Here is a 20,926-nt window from a genome sequence, read left to right as displayed (position 1 = left end):
TCTGAAACTAATTTTAACTCTTTCATTTCTTGGGGCAGTTTTTTGGTCTCGCAGTTAAATCACTATCTGTGATGCCTATGTCCCATTTGGGGTGCTTGGGTTTGAGTATCATCTCCACTGCCATTTCTAGCTTCCTTCTAAGGCACACTCTGGGTGGTAGCAAGTAACAGCTTAAGTTAAGTAGTTGAGTCCCTGCCCCTTGTGGGGGAGACCTGTTTCTGACCCTCCCCTGAGCTGGCCAAGTGGCACTCAGGGAGTGAACCAGAAGTTGGGAGCTCTCCCTCTGTGTGTGTGTCTGCCTGTCTCTCACATAAATAAATAAACACATATCTTTAAGAATTGTATTTGTATTGTGGATTACATGGAAGATGGGGAATAAGGGAACTCTTTTGCCTAGAAGTTGCCTTTGGTGATAATGAGGAGGAAAATGTGCTGGTCTAATCAATGTGAATGGGGTCCTAGGTGCGCTTACAGTTTGTTCACAGCCTTCAAGCTTAAAGTTCACAACCACTCAAAGCAGAGACATAGAAAACCACAAACTGCATGCTAATTATTTTATTGGTACTTGGAAGACAGAATTATGCCAACATTGTTCCAATGTTCTGAAGGAAGTCTTCTTGTTATCATCTTATTCACTTTCTGAAAGAGACAAACAAACAAGATGTTCATAGGGAGGATTCATCTTGGCAGAAAATTGTGGATCCCTGTTGGTTTTAATGAAGTAAATACAGAAACCACCATCCCTGCGCATTCTACTTCACCGTCCCCCTTTTCTGTCTTCATACCTCCTTGTTCACTCTAACATGCACCTAGCAGATCACATCTTGCAAATTGTGTTTTACAAATGAAAAAAAGTAGACTCATCTTAGATTGCTTATCTTTTAGTTGATATTGAAAATGTTCAAGGATATATTTACAGTGATGCTTACTGCAACATATCCCGTAATAATGAAAAACTTAAGCCAGCCTAAGTGTGCATTGATAGGGTGTTTGTTAAAGAAAACATAACACAGTCCTATGATGCAATAGTATACAACTGTAAACACAAACAAAAAGAACCAATGAGCAACAGCGGGGTCGGTGTTGTGGTACAGTGGGTATTTAAGCCTTAGTCTGAGATGCTGGCATCCCATCTGAGCACTGGTATGAGTCCTAGCTGCTGCACTTCTGATCCAGCTCTGTGCTAATGTACCTGGAAAGCAGTGGAAGATGGCTAAAGTGCTAAAACCCACGTGGGAGGGCCCAGATGGAGTTCCAGGCTCCTGGCGGCAGTCTCACCCCCAACTGTTGCAGCCATTTGGGGAGCACATCAGATTTCTCTCTCTTTCTCTTTCTCACCTGCCTCTATCCCCTTGTACCTCTGTCTTTCTAATAAATAAGTCAAACTTAAAAAAATGAACATCAGCAAGAAATCATGGAAAAGATCTATTAATTGATATGGAGCCTTAGCCTGTTGAGCCGCGGTGCTGGCCTTTCTCTCTTATTTTTAACAGGGATAAATTTTCAGCTGAATTTAGACTCCTAAGAACAATTGTGTGTTAGCCAGCGCCGTGGCTCACTAGGCTAATCCTCCGCCTTGCGGCGCTGGCACCCCGGGTTCTAGTCCCGGTTGGGGTGCTGGATTCTGTCCCGGTTGCCCCTCTTCCAGACCAGCTCTTTGCTGTGGCCAGGGAGTGCAGTGGAGGATGGCCCAAGTACTTGGCCCTGCACCCGCATGGGAGACCAGGATAAGTACCTGGCTCCTGCCATCCGATCAGCGTGGTGTGCCGGCCACAGCGCGCTGGCCGCGACGGCCATTGGAGGGTGAACCAACGGCAAAGGAAGACCTTTCTCTCTGTCTCTCTCTCTCACTGTCCACTCTGCCTGTCAAAAAAAAAAAAAGAATAATTGTGTGTTAATTAAACAGTTCAACCAATGGTATTAAGTAGAACAAGAAAATACTAAAAAGATAAATAGTAAGCTGTTCCTTAACAGTCAGGACAAAGACTGATCAAGTCATTGTTTCTTATAGTGTCTGTTTTACCTCTACATGTTTCCTTTTAGGTGCTCAGTTAGTTGTCACAGATCAGGGAAGACATATATTTGTCCCTTTAGGACTGGCTTATTTCACTCAGCATGATGTTTTCCAGATTCATCCATTTTGTTGCAAGTGACTGGATTTCATTGTTCTTTATGGCTCTATAGTATTCCATACAGCACATATCCCATAATTTCTTTATCCAGCCTTCTGTTTATGAGCATTTAGGTTGATTCCATGTCTTAGCTATTGTGAATTGAGCTGCAATAAGCATTGAGGTGCAGATAGCTCTTTTATTTGCCAATGTAATTTCCTTTTTGTAATTCTGAGGAATGGGATGGCTGGGTCATGTAGTAGGGCTATATTCAGGTTTCTGAGAATCTCCAAACTGTCTTCCATAGTGGCTTGACCAGTTTGCATTCCCACCAACAGTGAGTTAGTGTCCCTTTTTCCCCACATCCTCGCCAGCATCTGTTGTTGGTAGATTTCTGTATGTGAGCCATTCTAACCGGGGTGAGGTGAAACCTCATTGTGCTTTTGATTTGCATTTCCCTGATGGCTAGTGATCCTGAGCATTTTTTCATGTGCCTGTTGGCCATTTGGATTTCCTCTTTTGAAAAATGTCTATTGAGGTCCTTGGCCCATCTCTTAAGTATGTTGTTTGTTTTGTTGTTGCAGAGTCTTGATCTCTTTTAGATTCTGGTTATTAATCCTTGCTCAGTTGAATAATTTGCCAATATTTTTCCCATTCTATCTGTTGCCTCTTCACTTTCCTGACTGTTTCCTTTGTTGTACAGAAACTTCTCAATTTGATGTAATCCCAATAGTTAATTTTGGCTTTGACTGCCTGTGCCTCTGGGGTCTTTTCCAAGAAGTCTTTGACTGTGCCTATATCTTGCATGGTTTCTCCAATGTTCCCTAATAATTTGATGATGTCAGGTCATAGTTTTAGATCTTTAATTCTGTCTCCTTCATAAAACCTAGCCACTGCACCCACAATTTGTTTAAGAATGGTGGGGATGCATATAGAGAGAATAGAATAATATTTAGGAAGCAATGGGGCAGGGTGTGTCCTAGGAAGATGAGGCCCAGATCCAAATTAATTGCTGCAGGACCCAGGATCTATTATTTTGGGAACGATAGGGATTTCTTTAGTTCAGCATCTTCCTCCATTCCATTATATTCTCCATGTTTCCATAAAATTACTGAAATGTGAAAATGATGAGAATTTTCGTTTGTGGTGGTGTAGAATCCAGGGAAGGGGAGAAACAAGAGAATTATTTCATTTGAGAGTTGATTTGATTCCATAAAGGAGAAACTAACTTTGCTGGAAACATCAGTGGGAAGGGGTCCTGAATGCTGTCCCATTGTGTTCATGTCCTGTAAGTGAGAGATTCACAGATAACCAAAATCAGAGACGAGGGCCATGAGAAATTGCATGCTGATTATTTTATTGGTACTTGGAACATAGGGTTGTCACATCATGGTTCCAAAGTCATGGATCTTAAAGGACATTATCTTCTTATTCACTTTCTGAAACAAAGAAACAAAGAAGAAAGTTTGTTGAGGGGACTTGAGAGGGGAAGAAGATGAGGATCCCTAATTAGCTTTACTGAAACGAGGTAGGTGAGGGCCTGCCTTCTCTCCCTTTCAAACTTAGGTCCATTCTGTTGACAGTAGTCTGCATTTACTCTTTCTGTGCACCTAACAGCTCAGGTGTTCTAAATTATCCTTTACAAGATGAAGAAAGAGATTTTTTTTACTGTTATCATTTGATTGGTGTTGAAAAGTTTAGGAAATTTTACAAACATGGTCAGTGCAACATATTATATCATCTGAAAGGGAGAAAACCAGTGCAGTACACTGACATGATGTTCCTTAAGGAAATTCTGGTATAGCATACAATGGGAAAATATGCTATGTGAAAAAAAAAGGCCCAACAGAACAATCACATCAGAAAACTGCCCATATCTATATACATCTACATACATCTGTGAACAGATATTTACATTGTATAATAAATATATTATTGGACATGAGAAAAGCACAACTTGGTATATTTGGTATAATACTGCTTGTGAAGAACGATCGCTTTTTGTTTATATGGAAATATATATATCCATAAGGATATTTAAAAATGTTATTTTTTGTGTTCTTTGGCTTGTGATATGTGTAAGTAGAATGATATATGCTTTTAAGATAAATGACTTAAGATCATGCCTTTATGCTGAATTTTTAAACCTAGAATAGAGATTAACTTAGTAGTAGAATAAAAATCTAGATAACTTTTAACGGCATTCAGAGAAGATGTTATTTATCTGCAATAATGGACCTGATAGTTCTCATATGGAACAGGCAAGAACATAGTGTGCTCTAGTAGACCTTTGAAGGGAAGTCATTGAGTCTGAGCCCAGGAGGCAGAAGACCAAAGGAAGAATTCTACTGTATGTCCACATTAGCAACATAATCTCAGAAAAATATTCATTGTTATAAAAGAAAATTTTGTGGCAACCATTCTCAAATTCAGAATCCCTGGAGATCTTATTAAATAACAGCATCTTGCCATGCTATTTTAGAATATCTGAGTAGAAATCTTAAAAGTAGAGCCCAGGATTAAATCATTTCAATACACTTCAGGTAGATTCATGGCATACTTTAGTTAGAGAAGGAAAAAACATTAGGGTTTGATGGAGAATGAACTTGACTTTTACGTGTCATTGACTTATATAATGATTGGGGTGCTTATCTAGGGGAAGGCTTTGCTCTAGTTCCTTGAAAAGGTGATTGTGTTCCTCTTTGGCCTCCTTGTTGGGGTGCTCACTGTTGGGCTGCTCCCTGTGCCCACCCCTACCACGGTGGGTTGCTCCCTGTGGGCATTTTTTGGATACTCCCTTTTTGCTTCTTTTTAGGGTGACCCCTTTTGATTCTTTATTGGAGTTGGCCCCCATGTTCAGTTGTTTTTTTGCTTTCTAGAGGTATCTGGACAGCCTTTCCCGAAGGTCATTATGGCTAACCTTCTTCCTTTTCTGGAGGAGGGGGTTTAGTGCCCTTCGGTGGAGGTCGTGTGCCCTTCTGTGGAGGTGGTGGTCGGTGGTGGTTTCCATGAGGAGGTGGGCGAGTTTGGTTGTGGTGGCCTCCTGGACGTGGTGGTCTGTGCTGTGGACGATCTTCTTGGCTGTCATCATCGTTCTGTGTTGCAGCTAGGCTCTCGTCTAGGTTCTCATACTCTGCATGGGTCATACAGGAATAGAAGAGTTTAGTGACTGAAGATTGCCGTTCATTGTCACCCCCTGAGCTGTTCACATGTCACTTACTCTGCAAACTTGTATCCCCCTGCCACATTCCCTCATCCACACTGCTTCCTTGTGAACCACTCCTCTTAGGAACACACTGAGGTCATGGAAGGCTCATTTCTTTGCTTCTCACAAAAGTATGTTGTTTAACATTAGGGCCACCGGGGAGCACTGGGATACCTTAGAATCATGTATAGCTGGTAGCAAACATCATTTATATTGCAGTTTTTACTATGAGCTATTTGTACAACTTGAGAGATTTTCCTCCTAGTTTGAGTTCTTGAGTCCTGTGTTGAAAATAGGGTTTGTTTCTCAGGTCTCAGACACATGTGGAGAAATAGGAAGAGAGAGAAGAGAAAGACAGCGTGATGTGCCAGACAGGATTCACTGAATTGCTTTTTAAAGTTGCTTCAGCTGGGGGACCCCACGGACTGCACAACCAGGGGAAATGGGACTGAGTCACTGCTTTCTTTGTGTTTCTCCTGGAAGCCAGGTGCCTTCGAGGGAAACACTGGAGGAAGGGAAACTAACTGGGACTCAGAGAAATGGAGGAAGAGAGATTGTACAGGACTGAGTAGTCTGTTAGCTGTCAGCAGGTATGCTAGGCCTGGCTGAACTGGTTTAGAGCTGCTGTACCTGAGTCTGAAGTCACTGGTATTGTACTTGGTGGCCTGTGGGGCCCACCATCTCCTTGTGCAGCTTTTTGTGTCCTCCCAGTTGGTTTGCTCCTTGTGGGCCCCCCTTGTTGGATCCTCTTCCTTTCTGCCTCCTTTTTAGGGTGAACCTGACTGGCCTCCTTTTTGGGGTACATGCTGTTGGCCTCCTAGTTCAGGTTGTTCTTATTGCTCCCCAGAGGTCCTGGGCTATTCCCCTCCTGAAGATCTGTCCTAAGTCTGACCTTCGTCCTTTTCTGGAGGAGGGGGTTTAGTGCCCTTCTGTGGAGGTGGTGGTCGCTGGTGGTTTCCATGAGGAGGTGGGCGAGTTTGGTTGTGGTGGCCTCCTGGATGTGGTGGTCTGTGCTGTGGACGATCTTCTTGGCTGTCATCATCGTTCTGTGTTGCAGCTAGGCTCTCGTCTAGGTTCTCATACTCTGCATGGGTCATACAGGAATAGAAGAGTTTAGTGACTGAAGATTGCCGTTCATTGTCACCCCCTGAGCTGTTCACATGTCACTTACTCTGCAAACTTGTATCCCCCTGCCACATTCCCTCATCCACACTGCTTCCTTGTGAACCACTCCTCTTAGGAACACACTGAGGTCATGGAAGGCTCATTTCTTTGCTTCTCACAAAAGTATGTTGTTTAACATTAGGGCCACCGGGGAGCACTGGGATACCTTAGAATCATCGAGAGTAACTCCATGTATAGCTGGTAGCAAACATCATTTATATTGCAGTTTTTACTATGAGCTATTTGTACAACTTGAGAGATTTTCCTCCTAGTTTGAGTTCTTGAGTCCTGTGTTGAAAATAGGGTTTGTTTCTCAGGTCTCAGACACATGTTGAGAAATAGGAAGAGAGAGAAGAGAAAGACAGCGTGATGTGCCAGACAGGATTCACTGAATTGCTTTTTAAAGTTGCTTCAGCTGGGGGACCCCACGGACTGCACAACCAGGGGAAATGGGACTGAGTCACTGCTTTCTTTGTGTTTCTCCTGGAAGCCAGGTGCCTTCGAGGGAAACACTGGAGGAAGGGAAACTAACTGGGACTCAGAGAAATGGAGGAAGAGCGATTGTACAGGACTCAGTAGTCTGTTAGCTGTCAGGAGGTATGCTGGGCCTGGCTGAACTGGTTTAGAGCTGCTGTAACAGAGTCTGAAATCACTGGTATTCTACTTGGTGGCCTTGTTCATTGTCCTGAATCAAGTTTGTGGATGGCTTGCATATAAATTTAGGCCTTGTAAATCCATTAAGCCATATAAAAATTGATGTTATGAAGTCAGTGGCAAATAAATATTACTGGTGAAAAATGTTATTTGAATATTCAATAGGAATTGATTGTGTGCTTTACCTGAATTTATGCTGAGATAATCTTCATAACTGTCATGTAGTTGGAGAAACACACAAGAAAGTCTGGTTAAGTCTAGATCTCTGGTGGCTGGCCGTTGTGCTATATGAGCCGGTCCCTCTTACCAAAGCTTGAACATCCCTTAGGATTCATCTCTACCCACTCTCTGTTCTGCTGTTGCAAAGGGGCAGGTAGTGGCAGGGCTGTTTCTTGGGTGAGGATTAACTAGGACCTGCTGATGCAAAAGCTCTGTTTTGTCTTCCCTGTTATCTCTCATCCTCACTGCTATTTTAGGCAATATATTCTGGGATATTCAACTAATGTCCTCACTGAGTTCGTTCTTTCGTTCGTTCTTTCTTTCTTTCATTTTTTTTTTTTTTTTTGGAGAGGCAGAGTTAGACAGTGAGAGAGAGAGACAGCGAGAAAGGTCTTCTTTCCATTGGTTCACCGCCCAAAATGCCACTACGGCCGGCATGCTGCGCTAATCCAAAGTCAGGAGCCAGGTGCTTCCTCCTGGTCTCCCATGTGGGTGCCGGGCCCAAGCACTTGGGCCATCCTCCACTGCCTTCCCGGGCCACAACAGAGAGCTAGATTAGAAGAGGAGCAACTGGGACAGAATCTGGCGCCCCAACCGGGACTAGAACCCAGGGTGCTGGCGCCGCTGGCGGAGCATTAGCCTAGTGAGCTGCAGCACTGGCCACTCAGTACTTTCTTTAACAATGTTTGTCACCAGGGATAACCAGGGATAGCATTTGACTACTGTCATTGAGATGGCATTCAGAGTGTGATGAAATATTCAGTTGGTTGAAAAAATATCAGAAGACTGAGTACTGATCCTTGTGTTTAGTATGTGTAGAGAGCCACATGTAGAATCTGGTTCTTTCTTAATGAAATAGCTCTGTTGTGTGCGTAGTTCATTAATAGGACAGATCCACTCTACTGCAAGTGTACTGTCATTTACTGTCTGTTGATTGCTAGAATGTCTTCATGAGTGTAAGTGCCTGTGCTGTATCAGTCTTGCTATCCTCTTGCTTATCCTTCACAGCACAGTCAGGGAGATCTTTTAACAGATGAAAAACTTACTTTTTCAGTTTTGGGGTTGAATTCTTTAGTGTGTTCCGATTTTACTCTACGTAAAGTATAAGTCCTTATCATGCAATGAGGATGCAAGAGCACTTATATCAAAGTGACAAGTGTGAAAACCTATTCTTCTTTTCATCACACACCCCTTTCTCTTCCTTTCCATCTGCACTGTTCCCCTAAGCACCAAGCAGAGTCACAGCACCCCTTCCCCTCTGTTTTTCCATACCTGCACTTATGCTCTGAATTGAGCTCAGGGCCAGCAGGGCCACTGCGAGCAGGGTCAGCAGCATCTTGGAGGAGTCTCTGGAGCGGCTCCCAAGTGTGTGCTGGGAGACTTGGGGCAGCTCCCTTTATACAGAGGAGCAGAACAAGGGCATCTTTGAGCTCCACACTGGGTGCACCTCCCCTCCCGACGTAACAGGCTAACTCTGCTCACATCCCGTCATCCATATCCCTTACTTCTCTTTTGGATCAGAGCCCAGCAGGATGGGGTTGGGTGGAGGATGTCAGTGTTTAAGGTTTAAAAGGTACAACTTGTGACCTGGGCAAAGTTTTTCAGACACAGGGTCCAAACACTCAGCATCCAGATTACAACTGAACTTTGGTCATCATTTGATGTTCAGTATGTTCTGTGAGACCGTGACACTGTCTTTCCTTTGTTTTGTGTATGTGTCTCTTGGTACATGTTGGCAGGAATTCTACAGGCAGAAGGAAAGTGATCGATACTTTCGGCTATTGTCATAATTCTGTCACTGAGGAAATGTGTGTCATATTTAGCTAATTTTAAGGTCATTTTTATTTTATTCTGCAATGTTGAGGACAAGGCTGTTGGGCACACATGGTGATAATTTGTTTTTAAGATGTTATTTATTTATTTTTGAGAGGTAGAGTTACAGACAGTGAGAGGGAGAGATAGAGGGGTCTTCCATCTGCTGGTTCACTCCCGAAAAGGCCACAATGGCCAGAGCTGCGCTGATCGGAAGCCAGGAGTCAGGATCCAGGAGCACTTCTGGGTGTCCCATGTGGTTGCAGGGTTCTAAGCACTTGGGCCATGTTCTGGTGTCTTCGCAGGCATAGCAGAGAGCTAGATTGGAGAGGAGCAGCCAGGACTAGAACTAGTATCCTTATGAGATGCTGGTGCCAAAGGTGTGGATCAACCTACTGTGCCACAGCACTGGCCCCAGTGACAGGTTTTCATGATTCTGTGGTTCTATCCCTGTGTATGGAACGTGGGTATTGCAGAACTCAGGAGGCCTAGAACATTTTGTTGTTCTTAACATATATAAGGTTTATTAAAGCAAAAGGGGCACTGAAACACTGGGATGTCTTCAGTAGCCTGAAATGAAAGCAGGATTCCTCGCTTGAACTGTGGTATTTCATGTTCCTTGTACATATTTGATGCTGCTCCTTTTTGTAGAATCCTGTGTAGTCATGGGTTGGGTCTTATGTCTTCTTGAGAATAGGTTTCTCTCTCACTGATAGCTTTCATGTCCTCCAGATGCTTAATTTTATTAGACTCCCCTATTTTCCTGTCCTCTTTTTCCTAAGGTTTCCTGAATCCGTACTGTTTTCTCTGTCATACACTAATGGTCATTATTAGTCTTATTTTTTTTTTACAGATTTTATTTATTTATTTGAGAGGTAGAGTTACAGATGGTGAGAGAGAGAGAGAGAGAGAGAGAGAGAGAGAGAGAGAAGATAGAAAGTCCTTCCTTCCATTGGTTCACTGCCCAGATGGCCACAACAGCTGGTGCTGCACCAATCTGAAGCTAGGAGCCAGGTGCTTCTTCCCGATCTCCCATGAGGATTCAGGGTCCCAAGCTCTTGGGCCATCTTCTGCTGCTTTCCCAGGCCATAGTAGAGGGCTGGATTGGAAGAGGGGCAGCAGGGACTAGAACCGGCACCTGTATGGGATGCCGGCACCCCAGGTGGAGGATTAACCTACTGTGCCCTGGCGCCAGCCCCAATGGTCATTACTCTTCATGTTCCTGAAACTTATTGATTATTATATTCTGTTCAGAGCAATTCTCTCCATTTTTATTTTTCCTGGTTCCAGCTTTTGAGTTTTCACATTCTTTTGGTGTAATTCCCTCATTTAATCCTCTAAAGTAGAAACTATCTGCCTCTTCATAATCCTTTTGCCGTTTTTTAAAAAGTGTTTTAAATTTTATTTATTTGAAAGACAGAGTTACAGTGAGAGGTAGAGACAGAGAGAGAGAGAGATCTTCCATCTGCTGGTTCACTCACCAGATGGTCGCAATGGACGGAGCTGTGTCAATCCGAAGCCAGGAGCCGGTAGCTTCTTCCAGGTCTCCCACGCGGGTGCAGGGGCCCAAGGACTTGGGCCACCTTCTACTGTTATTCTAGGCCACAGTAGAGAGCTGGATTGGAAGAAGAGCAGCCAAGACTAGAACTGGAGCCCATAGGGGATGCCGGTGCTTCAGGCCAGGGCATTAACCCACTGCAGCACAACGCTGGCCCCTACCATTTTTGTTTTTTAAAACCATTGGCAATAGGGTGTTAGGTTTCTCAGCAACTTTTTCCTCGTATTTGCATTGGTTGCTGCTCTCAACTGCTAATTTTCTGTGATGTGTAATTTTTGTCTATTCACGCTGGTTATCACTGGTCTATAGGAGTCAGTATCACCAGCTGCCACTGAGCATTTTTGACTTTGTAAAATTCTGTGTCCTTGTTAAGTTGTTTGTGCAAATAAGTGGATGTGTGAGGACTGTGTTTTTCTAAGTATGGCAGCATAGTCATGAGGCTGGAAATTCTAGGGATCAGTTCTTAGACCAGTAGGGCTGCTGGGATCTTATGCTGTATATAGGACAGTGGGGTCTGCCTAATTATCTGAACTAGTGTAGATAATATTACAGGATGGTCTTCTGATGCGATGTGGCTGACTGTGGACACCTTTAATCCTAGAATGTGATGAGATAGAAAAATGGCATTTTCTCAGGCATGGTTACTGATGTTCTCTGATGTTGGCCAATTTCCCTTTAATTGGTGTGTGGAAATCAACACAATTTTGGGCCAAAGGACTTGATGGGCAGAAGAGGGCAATTTTATTGGGCTGCCAGTTCTGCTGCTTTGTTTCAATGACTGGCACTTTTTATTTTATTATTTTTTTGCTGACTCTATTTGAGAAGGAAACTGGAGATGAGTTGACCTAAGCAGAGTGAAGAGCCAGGTGGGAACCAGTGTTAATAGCAGACCTGGTCAAAGACAACCTTGACCTTAGCTTTGTGTGTTCTGAAAACAGAATGGCTGATTCCTCCAAATATCACTCAGCTGAGGTCCTTTCCCTATCCTTGTGCAATTTCAAAATGCATGACGATTTGCATGAAATGAAAGAACACATGAGACCCAATGAAAACAGTGCTGTGAACAGCTGAAGGGAAGACTGTCAGGCAGAGTTGGGTGAGAGCCATGAACAAGACTTTCGCCAGCACATCAGGCATATTCAGGTGAAAGGAAGTCCTAAACCACCTGCTTAGATTTTCATATGCTTCTTATGTTTTTTTTGTAACAAACTGAGATTCTCCTTTCCATTTCAAAATCCTCCTGTTTCCCAGAAAACTCTATATCTGCCCTAGACAAATAACCAGTCGTTTGGGGAGTTAACCAGCAGATGGAAGACCTTTCTCTCTGTCTCTCCCTCTCTCTGTCTGTAACACTACCTCTCAAAAAAAACAAAACAAAACAAAACAAAACAAAACAAAACTCTAAAATCATAAGAAGAGTCTGATGTGATAGATATGTCAACTACCCTGGTCCAGTCATTGTTCATTATATATATGAATTAATGTCACACTGTATGCCACACAAATGTACAATTTCTATGTGTCAAATAAAAATCAATGAAAATTCCAATAACTACTGAAAAAGAATGATGAATGGCATGTGGATTCCTTTTGTGCATGTTATTGTCCTTCTGTAACACTGGTTTCTCCAAACTTTTTTTAATCTCTGGAACATTTCATTTCATTTTTCAAGCTGGCTAAAGCAGGGAGGAAGCAGAGAAGTCACCGTCAAAAATATATCCGTGATGGAGAAGTTATTTTTCAAGGTTATTGATAAGCAGAAACATATCTCTTTAAGATGACATCACTGTGGGGCCAGCTTGGTGTTACAGCCAGTTAAGCCAATACTTGTCATGATCCTATTCCATATTGGCGCTCCATATTCAATCCCACCTGTTCCTTTTTAAATGGAAATCCAGCCAAGGTGTCTGGGAAGGCAGAAAATAGCTCAAGCACCTGGGTCCTGCGACCCTCATTGGAGACTCACATGAATTTCTAGGCTTCTGTCTTTAACCTGGCCCATCCCTGGTTGTTTGGACCATTTGTGGAGTGAACCAATGGATGGAATCTCTCTTTCTCTCTCTTATTTTTTTTTTTTTTAAAGATAAAGATTAATTTATGGAGCTGGTGCTGTAGCTTAGCAGGTAAGGCCTACGACTGCAGTGCCGGCATCCCATATGGGCGCCTGTTCGAGACCCAGCTGCTCCACTTGTGATCCAGCTCTTTGCTATGGCCCAGGTCCTTGGACCTCTGCACCCACATGGGAAGACTCAGAAGAAGCTCCTGGCTTTGGATTGGCACAGCTTCAGCCACTGTGGCCAGTTGGGGAGTGAACCAGCGGATGGAAGACTTCTCTCTGCCTCTCCTTCTCTCTCTGTGTAACTGACTTTCAAATAAATAAATAAATCTTAAAAAAAACATTTATTTGAAAGGCAGGGTGGCAGAGAGAGAGGGAGTGACAGAGAGGTCTTTGATTCACAGTTAGCTCTTCAAATGGCCGTAATGGCTGTGGGTGGGCCGGGATGAAACAAGGAGCAGGAGTTTCTTCTATGTAGGCCTCCTATGTAGGTAGCAGGGGACCATGTACTTAGGCAATCTTCTGCTGCTTTCCCAGGCACATTAGCAGGGAGCTGTATCTGAAGAGTAGCAGCCAGGACTCAGTTCACTCCCATATGGGATCCTGGCATGGCAGGTGGTGGCTTAACCTGCTGCATTACAATGGTGATGGAGTTCTCTATTTTTCTGTGTATTTGCCACCACCCCCAAGCCTCCCTCCCTGTCTCTCTGCCTTTCAATAAATAAATAAATGTTTAAAATAATTTTGTATAGTTCTCCTGGAATATTAGTCTGAAAACATGGTTTTTCCTTATCTTTTAAATAATTGGACCAGAAAACAGATTATGTTTACCAATACAATGCTTCAACTTGTCTTTGAATGGTCCTTTTTGACTTCAGAAATATGCCTTCTGAATACTAAATGAGCCAAGTTTCTTTGAACTCTGTTATCTTTATATAAAAATGTATTTGAACAGCAGTGATAGAAGAGACACACACACACACACACACACACACACACACACTTACACAGACAGGGAAACAAAGAGATCTTCTACCCTTTAGTTCACTCCCCCAAACTCATAACAGCCTGAACTGGGTCTGGCCTAATCCAGTAGCCAAATACCCAATCTGGGTCTCCTAGATAGATGGCAATGATCCAAGTATTTGAGTCATCATCTTCTGCCTCCCATTGCACGCATTAGCAGGAATCTGGTATCAGAAGTGGAACTGGGACTGAACTGTCACATTGATACGGGGTGCAGGTGTCCACAGTCGTGTGTTTGTTAAGAACTATGTCACACACATTCCCAACATTGTAATAATCCTTATTTGCCTTTGGAATTTTTTCCCACTGTAGTATTAGTGTCACTTGAGATGCTTTTTTTTTTTTAAAGATTTATTATTTTATTTATTTGAAAGAGTAACAGAGAGACTTAGAGCCAGAGAGAGAGGCAGAAGTCTTCCATCCGCTGGTTCACTCCCCAGTTGGCCATGATGGCCGGAGCTGTGCCCATCCGAAGCCAGGAGCCAGGAGCTTCTTCCTGGTCTCTTAGTGGGTGCAGGGACCCAAGGACTTGGGCCCTCTTCTACTGCTTTCCCAGGCCATAGCAAAGAGCTCAATCGGAAGTAGAGCATCTGGGACTTAAACCAGCACCCAAGTGGGATGCCAGCACTGCAGGTAGCTGCCTTACCTGCTATGCCACAGCGGTGGCTCCACAAATAAATCTTTTTTTGTTTTTTAAAGAAAAAGAGAGGGGCTGGCGCCATGGCTCACTTCGTAAATCCTCTGCCTGCAGCTCCGGTATCCTATATGGGCACGGGATTCTGTCCTGGTTGCTCCTCTTCCAGTCCAGCTCTCTGCTGTGACCCCGTAGTGCGGTGGAGGATGGTCAATGCTTGGGCCCTGCACCCGCATGGGAGACCAGGAGGATGCACTCGGCTCCTGGCTTCAGGTGGGCACAGCGCCGGCCGTGGCGGCAATTTGGGGGTGAAACAACGGAATGAAGACCTTTCTTTCTGTTTCTGTCTCTCACTAACTCTATCTGTCAAATAAATTAAAAAAAAAAAAAAGAGAGTCTATTCACTGGTTCAGATGAAAATGTTCCCCTTAAACTAGTGCCTGAAGGTCTGTAAATTCCATAGGGCCTGAAGTACATTCTGCTGCCTCCTTCATGAAACCCACTCAGGTTTTCAAGATTTGTGAGGACACCGAGGAAAGCGAGCCAGGGTAAATGAGGGAAAGAAGTAAGTGTATGGCCTGTTCCAGTTAGGTACACACAGAAATTTTCATTTTCTTACCTTCCAGCGTCAGGTTCTAGCATGGGCGCCCGCGGCTCTCGGGAGAACTTGACGGGAGCCCCCAGCTCAAGTCCGAAGTCGCTGGCGTTTGCGTCATCCTGCGCGCTGCTCCTGCTGCCCCTCAAGCCCCTCAGAGAAACCGCCGGGGCCGCCACACCAGACAGGAGAGGAGTTAGGACGGCCCGTGCCACAGAAGAAAGATAACAGAGGTGAAACCTGGCGCAGAGGTGACAGCGAGAATGAATGTGAACCGAGAGAGCTGGTATTCAGAGGCCGGACGAGAATATGCTCAAGTAATCAAAATGTTGGGAAATGGACGCCTGGAAGCTTCCTGTTGGATGGTGTGGAGAGGTTGTGTCACATCAGAGGGGAATTGAGAATAAAGGTTTGGATAAATACCTCGGACGTTATATTGGGTGGTCCCGAGACTATCAGGCTAACAACGCTGCCGTCATGTACAAATACAGCGCACGTGAAGCTGGAAGTCTGAAGGCCTGTGGTGAGCTTCCCCAGCAAGCGGAAGTCAATGAAACGGATCCGTTTGGTCCTGGAGGACGTGGTGAAATCCAGTTGGATGACATTGGACTTGATGATGAAGACGCTGATGCTCTCTAAGTGGAACTGAACATCTGACATTACAGTTTTTCTGAAGATTGTCCTGCAGTTTGGATTTTGGCCACGACCCTTAAAGAAGATCCAAGTTTCGTTTGCACAGGGGCGGCCTCGTGGCCTACCTGGTAAGTCCTCTGCCTCGGACGCAGGCATCCCATGTGGACGTGGATTCGAGTCCTGGCCGCTCCACTTCGGGTTCAGCTTCCTGCTAATGTGCCTGGGAAAAGAGTGGAAGATGAATGCAGTGTTTGGGACCTGCTTCCCACCTGGGAGACCTGGTATGATACACATTCTTTTCATGATCTTAATTTACCATAAATGTATCTATAAAAAGTATTTCTAAAATGTTTTTAGAAACTATTTTAATAAATTTGCATTTGTAAATTAGTAGTTCAGAAAATGAACACTAGGTGGCAGACAGTTATTATTGAAAATATCGATGTAATTGTTGACTCTTTTTTTTTTTTTTTTTTTAAAGACAGGCAGAGTGGACAGTGAGAGAGAGAGAGAAAGAAAGGTCTGCCTTTGCCGTTGGTTCACCCTCCAATGGCCGCCGCGGCCGGCGCACCGCGCTGATCCAATTGCAGGAGCCAGGTGCTTGTCCTGGTCTCCCATGGGGTGTAAGGCCCAAGGACTTGGGCCATCCTCCACTGCTCTCCCTGGCCACAGCAGAGAGCTGGCCTGGAAGAAGGGCAACCGGGACAGAATCCGGCCGGGACTAGAACCCGTTGTGCTGGCGACGCAAGGCGGAGGATTAGCCTAGTGAGCCGCGGCGCCGGCTTTGTTGACTCTATTTTAGAAACTTCACTATGGGTAGGAAATTTCCCGAAAGAAAAAATTGATTGTGTGTATGCATGTAGAATACTTTTACAAAACAGAAAATTCTGTTAAACCTGTTATTTTCATAAGTTGCTAGAAATTTGAGTGCTTGATAAGCAAAGTATGTATAAATGAGATTTTAATTTAACGACAACTTGTACAAATTAGACCTTTTTCAACCTATCCTAAGCTAGGGAAAAAAAGGAAATAATAAAAGAGATAGTCTCCAGTTTCTGAATGAAAGAGAAATACAGTAAAATATTATGCTGCAGAATATATTGTACCCTTCTTTGTGTTAAGGATACATTTTATTTGGACAGATTTTTTTCCCCCTTGTATTGAGAATTTAGGTTTAATCATCCTTCTTTATTATTAGATATCAACTTGAATAAAAGGAAGTTAGGGTTGGGCTAATTAGACCTTACCAGCCACACTGAAAACTCGTACAACCTTCAAAACAGACCTATGTTGTGTTTATTGTGGAATTGTTCATCTCTTGATTTCCAGAGAACTTTTCAGTAATGAAATGTAATACCCAAGGCCATAAACACACACATGGCTTCAAGAAAAACAGGCAAATCTCTGATCCCTACTTTTGCTCTGATTTCTTGTTTGTGGACTCTGGATTCAAAATGTGAGGTCCTCTAGAACATTAAGTGAAAGAATGGAAATTTGAAAAGAATAGAGCGCATGGTTGTAGCTCCTGTTTCCTTTTCTCTGGGAATGTCTGAACAGTTATCTAGGTGGAATTCTTCTGAGTGCAAGGGCTGGTTTTTAATATTCATAGATAATCAACTTTGAAGAATTTATTTAGCAATTGTCTTCATTGGTAACCTAAACCTAGGATATTTATGTTCCTGTACATTAAATTATTTTTTTTTAACTTTTATTTAATGAATATAAATTTCCAAAGTACAGCTTATGGATTACAATGGCTCCCCCCCCCACCATAACTTCCCTCCCACCCACAACCCTCCCCTTTCCCACTCCTTCTCCCCTTCCATTCACATCAAGATTCATTTTCAATTCTCTTTATATACAGAAGATCAGTTTAGCATATATTAAGTAAAGGTTTCAACAGTTTGCACCCGCATAGAAACACAAGTGAAAAATACTGTTTGAGTACTAGTTATAGCATTAAATCACAACTGTACATTAAATTATTTTGCTACATTTATGGTATATATAGATCCTTCCAGTTTATTTTATCAAGAGTATTTGACCTCTGCATATGTGATACAGTTCATGTTTAGGATAGTGTAACTTTGAGTGTGAGAACTCAATGTTTGAGAACAGTTGAGAAAACTGTAAGTTCTCTACTTAACTCCTTTATTAAGTATGGCTTGTCTGAAGAATTTTTAAAATTAGGCCTATGCCCCTAATTCATGTATTTGCTGTTGATTTATTTATTTATTTATTTATTTTGCATAGATAGTAACCACGCAGTCTAATCCTGCTGCATCCTGGAAAGTCTCAAATCATAATGATTTAAATAGTTCAGGTAAAATTGTTGCAATGAATTTGGAGGAATTGTTTTACCAGCATGTTTTTGATGGAGAAATTGTATAGTTTTATTTGTTTGATTTTAATTCAAGTAAAGAATGAAAGTGGTCCTCAAACATTTGTTTCTAACTTTTTTTGGTTATAGTGATTACTATGACCCAATAAGCGATGCTTAGAAAGAGAATAAAATATTTGAGAAATCAAAAAATATTGAGAAGTAGAAAGAGAGAGAGAAAGTGAGAGTAAGCGCTCCCGCATGCATTGAGTCACTCCCTAAAAGCCTCTGAAGGTAAGTGCTAGGCTGGATTGGAGCCAGGTCATCCACTTTTGTGGCGACAGTCCTGTTACTTGAGCTATCACTGGGACTTCCCAGAGTTAACACTGGTTGGAAGCAGACCCAGAACAGGGAATTGTACCCACATTCTGATCTGGGACACAGGAATCTTTAACTGCAAGCCAAAAAAACGCACTTCTTAAATTCAGTTCTTTTCAAAATTTTGAGCATTCCTTGGCCTCTGCAACTTCCTTGCATTTGTTCTCTTTTTCTTGCTCCTCTAAAATTATGAGAATATCAGGGAGAGTTCTTAAAATAATTGAAAAATTTGCATTTGTTACAGAATCCAGAGGAGGGGACAAACAATAGAATTCTTCTACATGGAAGCCGTCTGGCAAATAAATGAGGAACTGGTGCTGAAAGTGTCAAGGAGATTGTGTTCACAGCTCTCAAAATTCAGACCCACAAGGCGCCCAGGAAAACAGGTGACAATCAGAAATTGCATGCTGCCTAGATTATATGTATGTTGAATACATTGTTATGACTGCATTGTTCCAATGTAAGATTGCTATCTTCTTTTCCTTTTAATTTTCCTTTTTTTTTTTTTTTTATTTGAAGAGAGAGAAAGAAATCCCTCTGCTGCTTTATTCTCTACATGGCCACAATTGTAGGGCTTGGCCATGTGAAAGCACAGAACCCTTAACTCATTCTGGGTCTCCCACATGAGTGGCAAGGAGAGAACCCTTGAATTATTACCTGCTGTCTTTCAGGGTGCCCATCAGCAGGAAGGTGGATTAGACACAGTTGTGGATTTGAACCCAGGCTCTCTGATACGTCATGTGGGCGTTTCAGGTGGCGTCTTATGCTGTGCCAAAAGGCCATTCCAACATCATCTTCTTACTCCTTTTCTGAAACTAACAAAACAAAGTGTGTAGGGCCACTCTGACATGGCAGGGAAGTTCTAATTCCCTGCTGTGATTACTGAGGGTGCTGAGAGCCTGTCTTTTCCCTTCAGATTGTTACTTCCTCTTTTCCTTTCTAATTTCTCTTTGTGTATTCTTTCCATGCACATAGCAGACCATGAAAACCAAATGGCTGACAAAAGGAGAAAACCAGTTTATTCCTCAATTCTCTTTTGGCTGCTATTCAAAATGTTCAAGGATCTATTTGCAAAGATGTTTATTTACTACATTATATCCTATAGTAGTGAAAACCTGAAAGCCCAAGTGTCCACTAATAGGATAACAGTTGAGGGAAATTACAGCACAGCTAGATGATAGAATGGTGTAGAATCACGTATAAAAAGATCCTTGGTGTCTGGCATTGTGACACAGTGTGTTAAGCTGCTGCCCGTGACACTGGCATCCCATATGAGTGCCTGATTCAAGTCCGGGCTACTCTGCTTCCGATACAGCTCCCTGCTAATGTGTCTGGTAATTTAGTGGAGGATTGCTTGAGAACTTGAGGTCTAACCACCCACGTGAGAGACCTGGTTGTAGTTCCAGGCTCCTGGCTTCAGCCTGGCCCAGTCCTGGCTGTTACAGTCATTTGGGTGAACAGTGGATGAAAGATTTCTCTCTCTGTCTCTTTCTCCCTCGCTTCCACAACTCTGCCTTTCAAATAAATAATTAAATAAGTATATATAAACATACTAAAAAATCTCAACAAAGAAAACCTTTTTACCCCTAGAAAGATACTTATGAGATTTATGAATCTCTGTGATCTGATAAGAAAAATTTCTGGCCGGCACTGTGGCTCAATAGGCTAATCTTCCACCTAGCGGCGCCGGCACACCGGGTTCTAGTCCCGGTTGGGGCGCTGGATTCTGTCGCGGTTGCCCCTCTTCCAGGCCAGCTCTCTGCTGTGGCCCGGGAAAGCAGTGGAGGATGGCCCAAGTGCTTGGGCCCTGCACCACAGGGGAGACCAGGAGAAGCACCTGGCTCCTGCCTTCGGATCAGCGTAGTGTGCCGGCCGCAGTGCGCCAGCTGTGGCGGCCACTGGAGGGTGAACCAACGGCAAAAGGAAGACCTTTCTCTCTGTCTCTCTCTCTCTCTCACTATCCACTCTGCCTGTGGGAAAAATAAAATTTTCTGAGAAATATATTCTTAGAAGTGAGTGGCACACAGATCTGCTTGTGAAGTACAATGTCATTTGTGGGAAAAGGGTTATATATGTTTATATTGGCACATATGTTTCTTTTTTTTATTTTTTTATTTTTTATTTTTTTGACAGGCAGAGTGGACAGTGAGAGAGAGAGAGACAGAGAGAAAGGTCTTCCTTTGCCGTTGGTTCACCCTCCAATGGCCGCCGCGGCCAGCGCGATGCGGCCGGCGCACCGCGCTGATCCGATGGCAGGAGCCAGGAGCCAGGTGCTTTTCCTGGTCTCCCATGGGGTGCAGGGCCCAAGCACCTGGGCCATCCTCCACTGCACTCCCGGGCCACAGCAGAGGGCTGGCTGGGAAGAGGGGCAACTGGGACAGAATCCGGCGCCCCGACAGGGACTAGAACCTGGTGTGCCGGCGCCGCTAGGCGGAGGATTAGCCTAGTGAGCCGCGGCGCCGGCCCACTGGCACATATGTTTCTAAGAGCACGTTCATAAGAGGAAAGGGCATGGTCACCCTTTTGGGAGGGAATTGGAGAAAAATGATGGGCTGTACTCT

At 43.5% G+C, this 20,926-nt stretch overlaps 1 protein-coding gene and 1 pseudogene across 4 annotated transcripts; one reads left to right on the top strand and one right to left on the bottom strand.

The window, feature by feature from the left end:
* Positions 1–3,425: 3,425 nt before the first annotated feature.
* On the bottom strand, positions 3,426–15,488 carry LOC138843869 (acidic proline-rich protein HP43A-like). 4 transcript variants are annotated; one of them, XM_070049389.1, is made up of 5 exons: positions 15,059–15,488; positions 10,647–10,780; positions 6,209–6,400; positions 5,032–5,244; positions 3,426–3,550 (listed from the first exon to the last, which is right to left on the bottom strand). In XM_070049389.1, the coding sequence occupies exons 1-5, from the start codon at positions 15,079–15,081 to the stop codon at positions 3,540–3,542; spliced, it is 573 nt and encodes a 190-aa protein (XP_069905490.1). In that variant the 5' UTR covers positions 15,082–15,488; the 3' UTR covers positions 3,426–3,539. The 4 variants fall into 4 exon arrangements, with proteins under 4 accessions (XP_069905490.1, XP_069905492.1, XP_069905491.1 ...); XM_070049391.1 differs by lacking the exons at positions 10,647–10,780; positions 15,059–15,488 and adding exons at positions 6,488–6,768; positions 7,320–7,349; XM_070049390.1 differs by lacking the exons at positions 10,647–10,780; positions 15,059–15,488 and adding an exon at positions 6,488–7,042.
* On the top strand, positions 15,111–15,673 carry LOC100352389 (eukaryotic translation initiation factor 1A, X-chromosomal-like; annotated as a pseudogene).
* Positions 15,674–20,926: the final 5,253 nt, after the last annotated feature.

This window comes from Oryctolagus cuniculus, chromosome 9 (genome assembly GCF_964237555.1).
Source record: "Oryctolagus cuniculus chromosome 9, mOryCun1.1, whole genome shotgun sequence".
NCBI classification, from domain to species: domain Eukaryota; kingdom Metazoa; phylum Chordata; class Mammalia; order Lagomorpha; family Leporidae; genus Oryctolagus; species Oryctolagus cuniculus.
This window is presented reverse-complemented; position numbering and strand designations above follow the sequence as displayed.

What these genes read in the sequence shown, in the direction of transcription:
- LOC138843869 (XM_070049389.1), bottom strand. Translation starts at nt 15,081, where the DNA reads ATGCTAGAACCTGACGCTGGAAG. An exon ending in CTAGAACCTGACGCTGGAAG is followed by an intron (nt 10,781 to 15,058) that starts GTAAGAAAATGA and finishes CTTCCAATCCAG; the next exon opens with CTCTCTACTGTGGCCTAGAA. An exon ending in TCCTCCAGAAAAGGACGAAG is followed by an intron (nt 5,245 to 6,208) that starts GTCAGACTTAGG and finishes TGACCCATGCAG; the next exon opens with AGTATGAGAACCTAGACGAG.